General features: G+C 39.1%; 2 protein-coding genes across 2 annotated transcripts; both read right to left on the minus strand.

Annotated features, from left to right (window-relative positions):
• Nucleotides 1-962: 962 nt before the first annotated feature.
• On the minus strand, nt 963-12,804 carry map3k2 (mitogen-activated protein kinase kinase kinase 2). The gene is given in 17 exon segments (XM_043241761.1): nt 963-3,127; nt 3,951-4,128; nt 4,443-4,572; nt 5,236-5,367; nt 5,461-5,609; nt 6,017-6,235; nt 6,343-6,435; nt 6,534-6,601; nt 7,606-7,685; nt 7,793-7,923; nt 8,221-8,317; nt 8,405-8,518; nt 8,605-8,704; nt 9,543-9,583; nt 10,425-10,540; nt 10,642-10,714; nt 12,310-12,804. Coding segments are annotated over 16 exon segments (1,872 nt in total). The 5' UTR covers nt 10,646-10,714; nt 12,310-12,804; the 3' UTR covers nt 963-2,907.
• Nucleotides 12,805-13,396: 592 nt separating this feature from the next.
• LOC122346589 (cytochrome P450 27C1) lies at nt 13,397-19,478 on the minus strand. Its single transcript, XM_043241311.1, has 9 exons — nt 19,094-19,478; nt 17,629-17,819; nt 17,263-17,462; nt 16,418-16,627; nt 16,158-16,321; nt 15,058-15,221; nt 14,836-14,914; nt 14,495-14,698; nt 13,397-14,356 (listed from the first exon to the last, which is right to left on the minus strand). The coding sequence occupies exons 1-9, from the start codon at nt 19,385-19,387 to the stop codon at nt 14,240-14,242; spliced, it is 1,623 nt and encodes a 540-aa protein (XP_043097246.1). The 5' UTR covers nt 19,388-19,478; the 3' UTR covers nt 13,397-14,239.
• Between the last annotated feature and the right edge of the window lie 202 nt (nt 19,479-19,680).

A 19,680-nucleotide genomic window follows, 5' to 3' on the forward strand; every position in this document is an offset into this window, starting at 1 on the left:
ATCATTCCTAAGTAACTCCACACAATGGAGGTAGACTTTCTTACTCACCAACAGAAAACCGTAAACGTTTGCTTGGAGTGTAATCATATTATCTGAAAAACGATTACCACATGCAGACTCGTTGCTATAGTTACTCTTACTGACAGCGAAAAGCTAGTTTCTCTCATGTTATCACAATGTTTCAGCCCAGGGTAGTTTACGCTGCTACAGTTACAACGTTCACACAGGACCAGTTCTTGCACTCCTCACATTTGAAAAAAAAAAAGTTTACAGATGCATTCTTTTGTTTTAAAATGAACAATGACCAGCAGGCACATTAAAAAAAATATATATATATATATATAGTATGATTTTGTTCTCATGTTGGTTTCATATGAGATATGACTTAAAAAAATAAATAAATGCAACCAATAACATTACTTCAATATAATTAAGTGTACATTTTATTCATTATTTAATAATATACTTGATATGTTTTACTTGAATTTTAAGTATATTAAATATTTTAAGTAAAACATACACATTTATTTTATTAAATTTTTTTAGCAATCATATTAAATGCAATACGCCTTTTGGGGTACTAACATCACGTTATTTTTCAACCTAAACCAGTCACAAAAATAGATACGGTCATAGTTTTTAGAATATTTTAAGAAATGGGTTTGAAGGGCCAAATTTGGATTTGCAAGTATAATTTCCTGATTTAAGCTTTTCCTATCAGCTTGATAGTTTTAGCTAGAATTGGATTCAGCAAACAAGAGTTCAAAAACTAAAAATTAAATAAAATAATTAAAGACTAAGTTTTTTTGTTTTAAGTTTATATATATATATATATATATATATATATATATATATATATATATATATATATATATATATATATATATATATATATATTATTATATAAGTCTACTTTGAATTTTTTTATTCTTAAAAAAAAATACTGTGAATTTTTTAAAAAAAAAAAAAAAAAAAAAAAAAATATTGTCATTGACCCACATGTGTTAAAACAAACCAACAATTAAGAGAGAGAACACAACAAGGACATGTCCTGTGTGAACGGACCACAAGTATGAAGCTTAATCTTATTCTCAGGCCACTATAAGTAAGCAATATGAAATCGCTGCTTATATTTTAATCGTGTTCCATTCAACGATTATTAAATTAACACGCATATGCTATGCTAGTACCATACTCTCAAAACTATGAGAAGGGAAGAATTAATAGCTTTCTAATTAAGATTGACAGATTGTGACATAAGGAATAAAGAAGACAAACCTAATAGATTGAGGAAGGAATGAGGGTAACCCCAGAAGGTACGTAATCACCCACGTCTGAAGGCAGGCACTACAGCACTATGTTAAGGAGAGAATGAGTCTTGAACAGCAACGTGACCGTCACTAAAATATTCAGAAGCGTTCACTAGCAGAAAGCGTGTAACCAAGTGCTTGATAGAGTGTGAACGGGTGAAACGTCCTGTCCCAAGGCAGCATGGGATAGCGAGGTTCATTTATAGGCAAACCGTTAGTACTGTCAAGTGCTGAGTGTCGTTAGGATTTGTGAAATTCTGCATATTCTGAAACCTATGGAAATACATTAGAGTGAAGAAGACCTCCGATGAATTGAAACATCAGATGTCTTGTATGGAAAATATCAGCAGAAAAGATCCTGTTTTTGTAGTCTTCACTAGAAGTGCACTTACAGTGTCAACTTTCATATTGAGAGCAATCCATTTCTTTATTCAAATCTAACTCTCTGTTCTTGAGATTTATACTTGAATCAAAAATGTCCAGGCACTAAACCCTGCCTGTGTGGTTCGGGTTTTTTTTTTTTTTTTCCGCTTTGGTGAGTGAGTGTGTATTCAACCTGCCTACCTGATCAGATTGAAGTGTACGGCACTGTGTTAAGAGAATGCACAGGTGAACCTGACCCGAGATCAGTTTGCCAGCAGAGGGGCCAGAGGGGGGAAAAAGGCAGAGGTTGTTTATGCTGATCTAGAAACAGTATGAAGAGCCGAACGGTCCTAAATAATTCCTGTACAGACAAAGTCAGAAAGACTTGCGAGTCGCTGTGCATTAAACCTATAAAATTCTAGAAAAATGATCGGACACTTAAGACGGAGCAGAATACCAAAAAAAGAGCAAGGAGACGTCGTAAAAAGGCACACAGTAAAAACAGAAACAAAGCAGAAACGGGTACAAGATCCTGACGAATCCTAAAACTAGAGAGAGCCAATACACTCCGGTGTGTGGTTGTGATCAGAAGGTGAGAGAGAGTTCAGCAAACGCAAATGTTTGTACAGCATAGTGAGTAAATATTCTACAGTAAGATCTTCCATCAGAGTTTGCGTGTTTGGGTGTGTGTGTGTGTGTGTGTATGTTTAGGACTGTGCAAGAAAATGAGAACTTTTAGAAGCCATGACAGCCGGGCTGGAGAGTCCCATGCATCCTGTCATCTATTCTGTTCCGTTTCATTTTTTTTCCTTTTACCCTTTAGCAGCGTATTGGCGTACCTGCCTCGTTCTGGGGTTGACATTCCAAGATCTTCCTGCATTAACCCAGTGCATCCAGAACCCAACCGGACTCCCCAGAGCAAAGGCTCTCCACAATCATGGGGGATATCAAAACATAAAAAAAAACAAAAAACAATAACAGAAAGCCTTTAAAAGACAACATCCTCAAGTTGTTTTGGGGTACCGATAGTGAAATTAAGGTGCAATGTTTTCGTACGGAACCAAGCTGCTCCAAATCACCTTTCTGCTCCAGCAGTGGTGAGAGATTAGGCCACGGCCCTCTTCGCTATGCTCTCTGGTCTGAGTAGAGGCTCACAGGCCTGAGTCTGAAAAGGGGATGGTCCTACAGACACTTATGGAAGTCTCTGACTGGTCAGAGATGGAAGGGGGAGTGGCTAGTGGACAAAAGTGTGCCGTAATAGGTCCTCAGCAGGTGGGCGCTGTTTAGTTTCCACAAAAATCCGTTTAAGGAAATCGCGGCAGTGGTCCGACACATGAGGCGGCAAAGTGGGGTTGGTGGGCTGTGTGGCGATTTTAAAAATCGCTGCCATTGCTTCATACTCCGCCCAGGGTGGCCGCTGGGTCAACATCTCCACCACAGTGCAGCCAATGCTCCTGGAATCAGGGAGGAATTACATGATTGCAAGAGCAAAAAAGTTGGGCAAAGAGACTAAATTCTTTTATGAGAACGTATCGAAGCTGAGAAAAGAACATCCATGTTCTTGTAGTAAATATGTTTACATGGCTTTTTAAAAATGCCAGGTTACTGGTGTTTCAAATGCCTTTTGGCGATCAGTGTACACTTATGTCACTGATACTCCACAGAACTGCTTTAGACCCTACTATGAAGTAGAAGCTAATTTAGTTCCTCCAAACATCGGTCTTGGAACTAAAACTGTTCCTTATTCCTGTGGTGTGAACAACAAAAAGTGGGTAGTTTCACAACTACTTTGGGTATTATTAAAATACGTGGTGCGAAAGGCCCTAAAGTTGAAGTGAGACACAAAAACGTCAACAATCTTTGCTCATAGTGTTCTTACATAATGCTAGAAACTGGACAGAATCCATTACACTGACCCTGGGCCATCCTTATCATAGAGACTCACAAGTATCACAATTTCAGCTTGAAAGATTTAAAGTCGCAATGAAACACAAATATATTTTTTTCTTTTTTTCTTCAATGTTGTGATATAACTCAAGTTAAACAGAATATTGAAACGGTTCAGCAGAAACCTGCTTCTACCCACCAATTGTTGACTGAAAACAGACAGATGAGAGCATAAACATGCAGTGAACTGCTAACAAAGGGATGATTGGAGGGACAGAGTAACTGATTGGAGATATCTATAATTTGACCATCAAGTTATGATATATTAATGCAGGTAAAAACTGCAAGATGCAAGTGAATTTTAATTTCAAGCATACTTCAAGGACTTACCAGATATCTGCTTTCCTGCCGTACCCCTCTCCGCTGATGACCTCCGGGCTCATCCAATAAGGTGTACCTGTCACTGACTTAATGCCCGTTCCAGACAGGCAGATGGTCTGAAGCCGCCGACTCGCTCCAAAGTCACCCAGCTTCACGTTACCTGCAGAGTCCCGAAGGATATTGGCACCTGTATGAATGAAAAAAAACAAAAAAAAAATTATCATGGAGGGAAGGAATAGATGAGATTATAAATGAAATATAAAAATGTTTAAAGCAACTGTTCTATGTTAAAGTGTACAATGTCAATACATGCACAATAAAACAATAGTACTGACTGAGTTTCCTTCAAAGACAGTGTGAATATTTTGCTAATGTATGCCCAGGAGCACAGAAGATTGAAACATTTAAATGCTACATGCATTGCATCTGTGCGTGTATAAAAACAAAACAAAATAACACTCAGTTCATTGTAACTGACAACATTACATGCAGATGGTTCACCTTTGATATCTCTATGGACGATCATGTTACTGTGCAGGTAGCACACGCCTTCTAGTATCTGACGTGTATACTTGCGTGTGACGTTCTCCGTCAAAGCACCGTAAGACTTCAGCTGGTCTTTAATGGAGCCCTATTGAACACAAAATCAAAATTATAATCTACACAATCCTTACTGGAAGTAGTTTTCCTGATTGCAAAGGGATAAATATATCATAAAAATGATTTTTGAACAGACATAAGTGTGCATTATTCAAACTTAAATTATTATAATTTATAAATGCTTTTGAATACAGACCTGAAGTTGGTCCCTTATATATATATATATATATATATATATATATATATATATATATATATATATATATAATTAAAGCCATGTGTCTAAAGTTGTGTTTCAAATTCAATTTGAAGTTGACACACAAAAAGTTAAGATTAAGAATGAATCAGTCTTCAGCTTTCAAATGATATGTAATTTATGATCATTACTAAAACATGTGATAGGGAAAAGGCAAACGACAAAGAATTTGTCTCAAAAGTCAGTGCTCCTGTTATCGTGTATATGTTCTAAGGAGCACTCTTGTCATTAATGAGTCTCTTACATCATTTTTAACAACAAAAAGTGGTAAAATATCTTTTTAGGATATTACCCTTACCAATGATATATATACTTTGTTATGATTACATTACGATTTAACTGTAATGTAGCGAAATCAAAATAGGCAACACATTAACTTTAGAAAACTCTGTAAGCATAAAAGAACATGTGCGTTCAAATGAATTAGCACATACTTACCCCAGGCATGTACTCCATAAAAATGGAAAGAGTTCTTTCATGCGTGTCCCGCAAACAGCCGTAGTACTGAACAATGCGCTCATGGAACAGATTTTTCAGCAGCTGAATCTCGCACTCCAGAGCGCTCACCTCCTGAACACACATACAAACCACAATAAACGCAAAGGTTCACTAGGCACCACATTAGCTGTAAAAAAAACAGCCTGGAAAAAAACAAATGTTCACCTTGCTGGTTTCTGGGCTATCCGGGTCAAACTGCACCTGTTTAACAGCCAGTTCTCTGCCGGTATCTGCGTCATAGCAAAGAAACACTCACCCGAATGCTCCTTGCCCCAAAAGCTTCCCTAGGCGCCAGTTTGTGGGAGCTCGAGGAGCTATAAACAAATAAAACAGGCACTTACACAGAGAACAACACACTTTACAGAGTTTCCCCTGTTTTTCGACCTATTCTCTAGTCCATGTCTTCTTGAATTTGTTATATAAAAATAGTTTTATAGATAATGCACTCAGAAAAACTGTTTCTAGAAGGTTAATAAATTTTGTGTGACAGTACTATGATTGGATGAAGATCACTACTGCAGTATTATTGACAGAAAAATGTTAAATGAAGACACATTCATATTATTTGCTTCCAACACAGTAGGAAGCATCCTTTTGTGCAATGCAATTCATCTGAATGTCAACCTGAAGTTTACATTAGATCAGCCGCAATGGAAACTATGTTAGTACAAAGCACTGGTCCAAAAACATTATGCTTTCCTCTAAACCTAAATACACTCACAGCGGCTCGGAGGGCTGATGTCCATGACTGAGAGAGTGGGGTTAGAACTGGGCTCGATGTCGCTGCCACGGCGTCTGCGCCCCGGTTCCTCTAGCTCAGGAGTAAAGATGCTGCTTCCGCTGCTAGTGCTGGGGCTCTGCTGCTCTGTTGGGCTGAAACTCACTGGAGAACGAAAACCATGAGCCTGTGTCCGCCGTGCCCTGGGAAAGGTCTTTCGCCCTGAGTGGAGAAAGATGATACGAATTTAGGAACAGAGAATGCTGGCTTGATTTTGCTTTTTGGAAACATAAGCTTCTGTTAATGGTCTAGGTCCAACATGACTTTACCGTCGCTGTAGTCGTGGAGACCAAACGAGATGGGATATCGCCTTGGATAGGTTCCTCCCTTCCCTGATTTTTCAAACACTGGTATATCGTACTCTGTGAAACAGAGCAGAAACAATCAAGATTGCTTTTCCAAGTCTATCTAACGTTAGTATTCAGGTGACATTAAAGCAGAAAGATCAGCAGCAGCTTACCAGGGAACTCTTGATGGTTATCAGGGTAGCTCAGTGCTCGAGGCATACGGGATTTAGGGTAGGTATCACTACAAGAGATCCATCAAAAACAAATGATTTAACTACTAAGCTGGAACTGTACATTACTGTTCAAAGAAGTCTTTATTTGATCAAAAGAAGCATTTATTTGATAAAAAAAAAAGGTGAATCGGTAATATTGTGATATTATTACAATATAAATTGTCCTTTTTTAATATATGTACAATTGTAATTTAATCCTGTGATAAAAAAACAGGGAATTTTCTGCAGCCACTACTTCAGCCTTCATTGTCGCATGATCCTCAGAAATAGTAGTAAAAGTAACCGTAGAAAAAGCCGAGTTTTAAAAAGAAAAAAACACTAGTGTAAACGGGGCCTCAGCCAGCCCATTTGATGTCACGTTTACACTCACATCCACATGTAAATATGTCACTTCTTCACTGTGAAGTTAGCTTTTTTAGTAATCTGTGTAGAGCCAAAGTAAATTGTGGAGGAACACCAGGACTTGATTAACTCTTTTTAAGTAGTTTTTTTTTTTTTTTTTTTTTAAAGGGGCAAGTTATAGTTTTACTTGTCCAAATACATGCGTTATATTTTTGTTTAACCCCTTGAATTAACAAGTCTGCACATCGACTTCATCTTGATCAATTTATTTTAATTAACACATCACTCACACAGTAAAATCTTACCAAATTTAACATTTGGAAGCCCAGCCAGTTAGGCTGATTGTTACATGTTTATTTTAGTCCAGACTGAGGACACTATATTTGTTTAATAAATAATTTTATTATTTAAATGTTATTTTGAGTTAAATTTCTAGATGCTGTCAATGATAGTTTTTCAAAAATCTGTAGCAGCAGATCACACTTACAAAACTAAGAAAACGAAAATTGGAATTGATGCATCTCTGTTTAATTATTTTCCTCACATACTAAAGGAATGTTGAGATCACATTTTCAGTAATGCATTTGTAAAAAGGAAGTCTATGGGCAAAGCACCATCTTCAGTGATAGTTTGTTTGTGGGCTTCAAGTATGTGTGAGTTATATGTTCACCTATCAAGTGGACTGTCCAGTGAAGGACAGCTGCCTGACGCTGAATTCTCAGGACTACTCATAGACAAAGGGTCCAGCATCTATAGAGAGAAAGACAGGAAAAGATAAATAAGCTATGAAGACACAGGCTGATTATGCTACTGCTTAGTAAAACAACATCAGCTCCACCAGATGTAAGACTCTGTACCTGGTCCATGCTCTCTGGTATGAACTCGCCCTCACTGTTGATGCTTGTGAAAGAGCCGTTTCTGGCCACCTGCTGAAGAGCATCAGGAATATAGCCTGGAGGAGGAGAACTACGATCGGTTGACTGAGAACCTGTGGAAGAAACAAGAGAGCAAAAAACACATTACGTACATTCGGAATCTAAACAGAATGGATTCAGGTAGAACAAGGTATGGGAATGAAAAAAGAAAGTGATTTGTCACATCAACCCTAACAGAAAGTCATTTCAGAAGAAGAGCAAGTCACTATATTAAAAGATAATGAATCATTTGTATCTTCTAAAGAAAAGATTCGATGAATTGTGCACAATGGTGGCAAAAGTGTGCGTTAAGAAAGTAAGTGAGGTTAAAATCGTGTTGACTTCTCTCAAATCCACCGATTACAACCAACCTATGAGTGCCAGCATGTTCTTTTTATCTGCAACACTGAAGTCTGTGTTGTCCAAGTTCTCGTGAGCTGGCAACAGGTCCTTACTGGGAACAGAGTTCTAAAAGCACAAGAACATTTGTTGCATTTATCTTTTAGATTAGGGCACAGGTCTCAGACTAGCACGCAGTTTATAATGCACACTGACCTGAGTACAGGAGGGGAGCACTAGCAGGATTTTTAGGCTCTTCATATGCACTGATCGATCCAAAAGCTCCACGGCTTTATCCAGATCATCCTGAGTACTCAATGGAATCACAAGCTAGAGGACAAGAGAAAAGGAACACAGGCTTATATAAAAACATTCAAATAATGTCAGAAATATAACAAAGCGGTCACATTATTTACCTCATTATTGGTGTAATGCAGGTCCATGCTCTGCCCAAATGCTACTTTAGCTTTGGCGCTCAGATCTTCAAGACTGACAGGTCGAGGGAACTGCAGGATCCTAAAGTAACACATAATATGATGTTATAAACCAAACCATCACATGCTACTTTGATAGAATCAAGCAAATGGTTCATCCAAATGCATTCTCTAAGGCTAAGAACTACACAGTACGGTTTGTATTAAAGCTTTCTAAGCTATAGACCAAAAGTCAAAAATCTTATTTTGTTACTCCTTGTCACCTGGGCTTGGCTTGCTTGTTTATTTGTTTTTTAATAAAAACATAAAAGTTATATGTTTGGCAACTGTAGAGGCCCTTTGAAACCAACAGTGAAATTAATAAGCCTCGGGCTAATAGAAGTGCCTCACTCCCAATTTTTCTTAAAATGGTGACAGGAGAATAAACAGGAAAAAGTGAATTTGTAAATTAAAAGTAATGCATAACTTCACTAGTCCCTTGAGAAAAGAAATCAAAATGTCTAACTCTTGTTACTTGTAATGCATTACCCCTAAAACTGGTGATCATATCACAAAATTACAAAAGTAAATATCTATAAATCACTGATTAATATTCCAACATGGCATCTATTCTGGCAGTGTCTGGTTGCATAAATACACACACACGCATTGGGACAGAAGCACAAAAAATATGTGACTTCTCGAAACTACATCACTTATCCACTAACTATATAAAGAAGTTAATGTGGTATAGAGAAAAACATCTTATGCAAAGTGAATAAAGGTGAGAATAAAAAGACAGGTTTGGACCAGTTAACACAACATCCATTACACAGCGTCTACAGGGCTCTGTCGGACAGGTTTAATTAAGAGAAACCTCTAGAGGGAACTACTAAAAATAGGAAGTGATTTAGAGCAGAAGCAGGAATTGTGGTCATTACCTCTTCTCTCCTCTGTACTCAAACTTCACCCTTACATCATTCTGTGGACCAAAAAAAAACTGTTTTACCATTTATAAATGCATACTGTTTCTTATTGACAACAGTGAAACAGCACTAGGCAACACAGACAATATCCGATAGAAATGTATATTTACAATAATGTGTGTGTACAACTGAAAATAAGCATTGATAGGTATATTTCAATGATATACTGCACTTTGTAAATGTGCCTGTGACTGTGTTGATAGATTAGTTTGAGGAATGAAAATCTATCATGGCTTTGTTAATAAAGACATTTTAACAGTGTTTCTTATAGAAAAATATATATATATATATATATATATATATATATATATATATATATATATATATATATATATATATATATTTTATTTATTTATTTATTTTATTTTTTTTTTTTTATTATTATTATTATTTTTTTTTTACAAAATATATTTTTCCTTTACATAAAGGTATAAATAAGTATTACTTAAATTCTTTTTTATTTGGATTAAAGTTTCAGAAAACTTTTTCGCCATTCTGCATTTTACATGGCACACTTTGGTTCTAATAGTTTGGTTGTAAATAAAGTGATTATCTCAATAAGAACTGGCACACACTAAGAAGATATTTTACTATCTATCCCTCTAGCATGAAGACCTGCGTACAGTTAAACAACGTCACTGTCATCACCTGTATTAACCTGTGGTCACATTTACATGATGCGCTCTCTCTGTATGTGTTCAAGTGACAGATAGTGGTAAATGCTATAATATAACTTATAAGGCTACAGTCTTAGCTTCCTAGAAAAAAAAAGAAAAAAGAAAAAGGATGAGGAAAAAACAGTAGCTGATGTGAGTAACAATAAGAGTTGATGCAGACCTGGTTCTTAGGAGAGGAGGCCTTGGGTTTGGACAGGTCAGGCAGACCAGATGGTCGACTGGATCGATGCAGCACCACCAGGTCTTGCATGATGGAATTCAGGGCCTCCTGCTCATCTACAAGGTATTTTTACAACATATTCTTATTATATTCCCATTATGAACTCAGATTACATTCTTTGTACAACTAATAGATTTTTTAAAAACTGAACACATACCCATTTTGACAGATCACCGGTTCACCCAGGAGTAAAGGAAAGAGGATTCACCCATGAAATGGGATCCTTTCTCCTGTACAAGAAAACAATCTTAATGTGACTAAGGTGAAATATGTGTCAAGTGACAATAAACCATTACATATTAAGACTACAGTGAAATCAGTGGCACCAAATTGTTTTCTGTCAGCACATAATACCAAAAACGTAACCCTGAAAGGTAAACACCACCGTTCTTCCATATTGCACTATGTTCTTCCCTTATTAAACAAGTTGATACAGATCTCTCCCGTCCCAGTGCGTGCACTTAATTACTCTAGTGCACAGTTAAAAAAAAAAGATAACTATTATGTATGGCGGAAGAGTACTTCGCAGCACTTCGACCTTGGTCCAGTAATATCATCACTCCTGAAAACTGACGTTGGTTGTATTGACGGAAGTGAGGGGGAGACTTTTCCCTCTCCTTTCCGTATCAACTCCTCAAAGTTGAGTAAAGAACATAGTGGAACATGGCAAAATGGTGGCAATGCTGTTGGATATGAAATTACAATGAGTACTCAGAATTATCATGTGAAATCAGAATCATAGCCTCTCATTAAAGGAACAGTTCACCTAAAAATAACTGCTGAAAGGCCATCCAAGAGCAAAACATTTTTGAAAAAAAAAACCACTTGATCAGCGACTGATCACAACAACCCACAAGCAAACCACACGGCATCTTGTGAAGTAAAAGGCTGCATGATTGTAAGAAAGGGGTTTAACTTTAAATCACAGCTTCTAGCCAAAATATGAGTCTATGATCCACAGTTGTGATTCACTGCAGTGGATCTATCGGTGAGCAAATGAGGCAATGTTATATTTCTCCAAATCTGTCTCTATGACGAAATTAACTCATCTACATCTTGGATGGCCTGAGGGTGAGAACTATTTAAAAAAAATGTAAAAATAAATTGGGTGAACTGTTCCTTTAAAAGACCCAGCTACAATACTTCAGCAGATATCAGTCAAAATCTGAACTAAACAACGCTAGATGATAGCAGCAGCTAGTTTGACAGATGTACAGGTACCTGACTTAGGCTCACACACAAAACACGACATCTAAAATAAAAGTAAGTATCAAGCTACAGATAAATAGCTTATCAGACCATGTCGTACGTCAAGGCAAGGTTCTAGCCCATTCACGACTATGTATTACACTTTAAGTAAAATATAGCAACAGCTGGCAAAATACACACAATATGACATACAACAAAATACGATTTTAATTCATGTGCGTTACATACATTCTAACGGCACGCAAAGCTAATACCCAAGCTAACAGTTTAGCTCGCTAGCACCTGTCAAAACTATGGCTTGTCAAAGAAGCCAAATGCGATTACATAATATAGTTGTACTAAGCTCACAATGGCATTCAGTGCTTAATATTGTCTCGTCTGCACCAAGACACAATGCTAAATATAACCAACGTTACTGGCCTAACGTTAAATTATATTAGTAAACATAGATAGCCGCTTAGCTCTCTAGGCCAAAATTAGCATTGCGCCAAGATGCTAACGAGCCGCTTCTTGCTTTAACAGCAAACAGAGAGATTCTGACAGGCGTTTCCGATTAAAATGTCTTCATTATGCAGTCCCATAGTAAAACAGATAAAAATAAAAAGCATTTGATCACCTGGGTGAGCTCGGTCCGTTCACTTCCTCATCCACAGATATAAGGCCTCGCAACGAATCTGACACTCTGACAGACTCAATTAAACGACTTCAACTTTAGTCCAAGGCCTGACTACACGGCCGAATCATCTCCCGCTGACTCAAACACACTTGACAGGTTAGTGAAATCCGCTGACGGTTATTCCAGACGAGTTTGTATATGAAAACGGCAAATTATCGACCGCGAACCGGGGTTTGTTTACATTAAGATTCAACGCGCTCGACCTGCCGAAGATCAACTGCTGTCAATTAGACTGAGAGAAGAATATTAAGATTTACCAACTTAGACGATAGCAACGCGTAAGCATTAGAGGGTCTGGTCAGAAGATTAATCCAAAAGAGCGTACGACACATTAAGCAAAAGGTGTTAAATAGTAAGTACACTTAAAAACACACGCAGACACACACTACTTTAGAACAGCACCGCTGTCCTTTGACTCAAACAACTCACGTGACTCCACAGCGCCATCTAGCGACTGTCATTTAATTAATGCTTCGGATGGCCAGAGACTCGCAGTGTCAAGTTCCAGCCAATCAGAGAACGTGGTACGCTTCCTCCTGACCAATCAGAACCTGGAATTCTTGCTAAACGTCTCGCATTCGATTCACAGGCACATGTTTGCTGCGTGCGCGAATGCACCTCACGCTGCAGCATATATTTGGCGTATTTCGTTCGATTATTTGTCATTTAGATATTTCAGTCTATGCCGCTAATGGCAAACAAGACCTTTATGATTGACTGGACTGTTAGAATATATGTTAATTGTTAGAGCTCTTCCGACGTTGTTTATTAAACTATCCTGCCATCTGGTGGATAAAGGTATGAACTACATAGAGCTCCACTACATAGAATACATTTATTTTATGTCTGAAGTAACGAAGTAATGCGTCAAAGTTTAAGTAAATTACATTTTAACAACACTATTATTGTCAAATAAGTTGTTTGCCTAAGAGGCCATTTTTTATTTATTTTCATATAGCTCAGGTAAGTGTTACAAAGACTATGGTGTGTTTAAATGGAACGAACAACATACAAACAACACAGCAGGTCTTCAAAGTTATTTTATTTGTACAAAATTCAGTAACTTGCAATACTAAGTAAGTTCACAACCTTCAAAAACAACATTCATCTTGTCCAAAAAAAGTAGTTCATTTTCACCATTTCCCATTATCCATCTATTGCCTATAAGGCTAGTGCACTAAAAAAAAAAAAAGAGGCACAATTTAGCACTTTGCATTTGGTGTTTTCCACTGAAGAGTTTTAGCGGAACCAACACAAAATCATCGCTCTTGAATAACAAATCAGATGATTATAGCCACACTGAAATCAAGACAGACGCCGCTGTGATTTGAGGTGTTTTCTTTACACAGTATTTCTCTCCATATTAGTGTCCACGGGACAGGATTTTAGCACGTTCTTCTAAAGTAGCTTTGTAGTTGTAATAGGATTTACTCGCTCATGTTTGCTTTAGGAATTTTCTGCTTGTAACCTAAACGTAAGCTTACATAAGCGTATAGTGTTAAATAAATAATGAGGTTAGCACTAAAGCTAATTTAATAGTAAAACATCTATATACAAGGTCTTCTTGACCATATGACTGTGCTTGTTTTTAAATGCAATTCTCCAAGTAATTCGCATTGATTTGACTATTTAAAATAGTGCCTGTTCTAAACATTTTAACAATATTTGGTCTTCTGATTGGCTATAAACATTCACACGAGAGCACTATTAAAACAGTCTTAGAGGCACTCCATACATAAATAAAAGCAACGCTCTTCACTGGATAAAAGCTGGAAGAGCTACTATAATACACAATAACACTAACAGTCTTTGGACTCCAAGAAGCACATTATGGATTATGGTTAAAATTCACACACAGCGTATTGGCAGATTACTTTCGGTCCACAAATCTAAGGTTGATGGGTGCTCCCGGGCAGAGCAAGCCATGAGTCTTAGCCTGCACATCAGCGGTCTGGGGAGACACCTCGATGTGGAACTTCTGCAGGAGCTGCGACGGAGAACAACATCGACACACCAGATTAGACAAGGGAATTACATACTAAGCAATACTGCAACAATCTACGTAATAATAGCACCACTGTAACTTTGCTTGATGCTGAGTTTGGAGACGTATATAAACAAGCACCTGTGTGAGAGCCAGATGCATCTCCAACTCGGCTATTCTCCTCCCGACGCAGCTGCGGATGCCATAGCCGAACGGGATGGAGCCGAAGTTGTCGACACGGTCGGAGGCGTCCTTGCGAATCCAGCGATCCGGACGGAACTCTCCGGGAAGGGGGAAGTTCTCTTCATCCATAGAGGTGGAGTAATGACACAGAGCCAGCTGAGTCTGCGAACGCAGGGTAGTCGATGTTAGTTCTTCATGATATCACAAGTCTTGTTTTTAGAATTACTTTAATTGTTAAATCGTGTTAATAGAAATTATTTTGTTGTTTAAGTAATTCATGCTTAAATATATGTTCTTACCCCTTTAGGAATGAAATAGCCTCCTACGATCAGATCATCCTGCGTAACGCGTCCATTTCCAGGCAGAACAGGGAAAAGCCTGCATGAGATAGAGGGAGGTGTTCATGCATATGCAATAATACTCTGAATACCGTTTGTTTTTGGAACGGTCAATGTGTTTCTGCCCTGAACTCAATCAACTTTGCAATAAATAATGAGAATTTGGTGGTGGGCGGAGCTTACCTGAGTGTCTCTTTGACGAGCCCTCTAATAAGGGGCAAATGAGCAACATCCTCTCCTGTTGGGACACGCCCACCCAGCACTCGGTCGACTTCCTCAAAAATCTCCTGCTGGATTATGGGATGTCTTGCCAGAAGGTATGTGCTCCATGACAGTGTGAAAGAGGTCTGTAGAGAGAAGAATATTTGATGACTTATTAGAGACTAAAAACAATAACCTCATAACATTGCTTATCGTGGGATTACATTATAAATGCATTCATACTGCTCTACTCTGTTTTACAGCTTTGCACTTTTATTACATAACCACTGGTTGACTCCCATGGACAGATTCTCCCAAACCTGTGCACCCGCCAATGTATCCCTGTGTGTTCCCCCCAGTATCCCCCCCCTTTATCTTGTAACGAAAGACCTGCCATGCTTCTCTCCATTCATCATTTATTTTATCCCAGATAAATCTGGGCCTAAAACGTCTGCTGTCATGTGCGTTCAGCTCCGGCGATCACAACGTTCACCTTTTTCGTTTTGGGTGATTAATTCTTTTTGCAGCAAGAACCCAAAACAGTCACCTTGCCTCATAGAAGTGAAGATAAAGCAAGGTGGAGAGACACACAGGCTGAGAGGGAAAGATTACATGAGCGGCTTTGGCTCACAAAGGCAAATGTGATCATAAGGCTGAAAGAAAAAGAGAGGGAGAGATCAAAGAGGAGGGGATGCCAACAGACACATCAGTGAAATGGGAGAGTCTTGGCAGGTCTTGTTTATTGTGGGCGAGATGTATGGAGAGAGGTCAGCGTTAGGTCAGCTGAACACAGAGGTCTCCACAGAGACCTTGGACACCCATTACGATTTGACCATTTGAAATGAGTTCACAGGAAGAGAAAAAGCCGCCTTGAGCTGCTTTCCCAATGAGAAGGTTCATTTATCATCACCATTAGACGCAACCCCTTCTCCAGCTGTCTCAATACAGCGTGTTTGGCCTTTTAATTCACCACACATACATTCACCGTTTGGAGATATTGCAGCAAAACTTTGGGTTACTAAGTGTCACGAACCACAAGTTTAGAAGCAATGACTCCGTATCTCTTTCCCAGAAGCCCTTACCGTGTCCACACCAGCCAGAAGCATTTCTGTCATATTTGCATAAATCTCCTCCAGATTCATCTCTCTGGTGACCAGCATGTGAGTCAGCAACCCTCCTTTAATCTCTTCACCCTTCTCCATCTTCTGTTTAATTTCTGAAAGCCTCTTGTCCACATGAATCTGGCCTAAAGCACAAATTTGCACAAACGTTTAACACAAAAACTGTAGCAGCTGTAGAAAAACAACTTTGTCACGGAGACACTAAACCCCTCTGCTCTTACTGAATCTGAAGAGGCCGTCCCATGAGCTGCAGAATTCCTCCCAGGGTTTGGGAATGATGGGGCGCAGCCATTTGGGAATGGCACCGGCGTACATGGTGGTCTTGAAAGAGCTGAACATGAGGTGCAGCGCCGCAATGTACTCCTGACTCATCTTGGGAATTTCGTTTTCCAAGCAGCCCAGGCGGGTTTCGTACAAAATGGTTGCAACGCCTGGGAAAGAGTTCAACAATGTGTTTTAATAATTCATATTCAAAACCACATCAGTAATCTAATTCAAAACGAAAACAAAAACTTTCTTTAGAATTACATTATAGCTGAAATCATAATTGATTAACTTTGCAATGCGGCTTCATTTTAGACTGAAATAACTCAATATCGAACTGAATTAAGCTGCTATATAGCTTAAAATGCTGTTTCCTCATTGATGAACTTCGCAACATTCACACTGCTATTGATCTGAACTGAGCTGATTAATGACGCTAAACTTAAGTTGTTTCACCATTGATGATTTTGCAACATTGTCACATTTATGAATGTGAAAAAATCTTATCTGTCTGTGAAACACGGTTAATTCCCAGACTCAGACTCCCTACATAGCTGGATTGAATTTCATTTCTACAAAGCCTCCAAATCTCCTTTCCAGGAAGATCACTATGGTACCTGATTCTTAATGAAAAAAAATCTCCACTGCATTGTTGGGAGTAAATCAAACCTCTATGAAACGAAAACCCCAAGTCACATTGTCTGACAGCAAAATCCTGTCATCAAAGCATTAAGCTTAATATATCAGTTTAATACACTACTAGAATTTACCACAAAAATGCACACTCTGCCCTCAGGCTCACCTTCCATGGCGTATTTGAAGAACAGGTCATTGATGTTGCAGACAGTCTGTCTGTCGTCCTGCTGGCCACGCAGTGTCTTCACTCTCTCCACCAGGTCGGTCACCACAGCGTTGACGTCAGGGGAGAAAACAGCCACGTCTTTGGGTCGCATAATCAGCTGCCGCAGAACACTGCGCATCTTCAGCCATTCATCACCCTCACTGTAGACAGAAAACATTACATATTTATTAGCAGAGACCATTTAATTGATCAGTTTAAAGTGTCCTTGCTGAATCTTAGTTTCCTCAAAACTAGTTAATTCAAGTTTACCAGCTCAGATTTTAACCGTTAGACTGCAGCACTCTTTAAGAAAGCACATGTACTTACGCTGAGATGAGTCCAGTAGATCTTCCTCTCAAATCTCTGTACTCCTTCCAGGACTCCATGTTCCCTCTCTGAGGAGTCACACCTTCAGTCCTGAGAACCTGTGCCACCATGTCTCTGTCAGAGATGGACACCACCAGCTGAGGTCCAAATCGAGATTTGAAGATCTTCCCATACTTCTGAGAATGCTCCAGCTACAAGAAGCATTTAAAACATTTCAAACTGTTTTTTTTTTAATTGTCATTTGCTAATCTGCATTACAGCCATTTCTTTACACCAGTTAGTAATGTACTGTATGTGAAGTAATGTTGGCTTTTCTTCAAACTGCAAATGCTTTATCAAAATAAGAATGGAAACAACATAATCGTGACACAGCACGCTATAAAGACCATGCGGCTTACTCGAATGCTCAGTATGCACAGGAGGACATTTCCCAGTATGGATGGCCCATTTGCAAATACTTAAAGCCATTTGCAAATACGGCCCTGGCTACGAGCTTGCCCACTTTCATCCCCCTTCTCAAGTCATTAATACCATTCATACTAAGACAACACAAAGGCACCTCTGTGTCTCCTCGCCTAGAAAAATCCTGGAAGACATTTCTCATCTTTCACAGTGCTAAGACGTCTTCGTTGCACAACATAACCGATCCTAATGTATGCATGTGAACTTTTGCAATAGCACTGGGAGTTTTGGACCGTTTCAAAGCAGGAGGATTTGAATTTCACTGGCAGTGTTCCACAGAATGTTAAATAGGAAGGGCATGCCTTGCAATTTTGACAAACCCAGGAATATTTTTGACTTGAATAAAACTACCATTTTTCGGTATGTAGCCTATAACAAAAAACCTATTCCTGTGCATTCATATCTGAGTGGCGCAAATCCATATTGGACAGCTGGCAATCTTTATAGCTGTGCATTCTCGACGTGTGTGGCAGTGACACGGTATTGCATGCTATATAGTCCGAAACTGATCGTTCAGGCAAACGGTGCCTGAGATAAAATAAGGTTTGCGACTGACCCTGCCGACGGGGTGGAGACTGCACTCGCCGGTTTATGCAACTCCAAAAGTAATCCAACACCTCACGTGTCCCCTCTGCACATTACATAGCCCAGTCTTGATTGTGTTCCGAGCAAATAAAAAGTTTATTTATCGTTTGTGCAACAGAAATTGCTAGCATTGGCCATTTTGGCACTTACTTGTGCCAGCTAATAAAAAAAATAAAAAAGTTACAGGAGATCAAGTCACAGCGGATAGGCTGCAGAACGCATAAAGTGGACGAAATTTAAATATGTGGACTTTTTGCTAAATGAAACCGTATGGAGTCTGCGTGATTGCGTCTGGGTCTTTTCCACTGAACGTGTATTGAAGGTGTAAAACTGTGACACTTGCGGAAACCATTGAAATGCAAACACAAATAGTAGGCTAACGCGTAACGCTGGTCCCTCTCGACCGCTGCAGACTCACCTGGATCTCGTGGATGCGACTGAATCCATCCCGGTAGAAGAACTCAACGAGGTTCGCCATAGTGCTAGGTCCGGGCATCTCTTGGAGGGTCTTCACTCTCGCCACCTTCTGTTCCTCGGCGACGGGACGCACCATGTTCTCCTCCTTCAGGTCCTCCTGGCTGTGCGCCGCGATCTCCAGAGAGCCGCTGGCCACGGACTTGTGCAGCCCGTGGGTTTGGAGGAGAAACTGCTTGCAAGACTCCTGGAGCAGGCTCTTGCGGGCCAGGTGCAGAATGTTGAATTGAAGAGCCATCTCAAAAACTTTATAACCTGCCACCAAAGTTGAATTCAAGAGAGTCTTGTAGAAGTGGAGGTGCTCGCAGACTGGAGCGAATGCGCATTGATGCGTGCTGCGCAGCGGCTTTTTAAAGGTCCACAGGAGAGGTGTGGGATCAGCGAAGGGGATTGGACACTGGAGTTTGGCCTTGGCATGAAAAAGGTGGACGTGTGCGACGAAAAGCTGTAGTGATTTTTTTTTTTTTGCAAAATAAAGTGGGGATTTTTGAGTCTTTGAGTTGACCGGCATTATGACTGGCATTAAATGAT

This window comes from Puntigrus tetrazona, chromosome 6, assembly GCF_018831695.1.
Source record: "Puntigrus tetrazona isolate hp1 chromosome 6, ASM1883169v1, whole genome shotgun sequence".
In the NCBI taxonomy this organism is placed as follows: domain Eukaryota; kingdom Metazoa; phylum Chordata; class Actinopteri; order Cypriniformes; family Cyprinidae; genus Puntigrus; species Puntigrus tetrazona.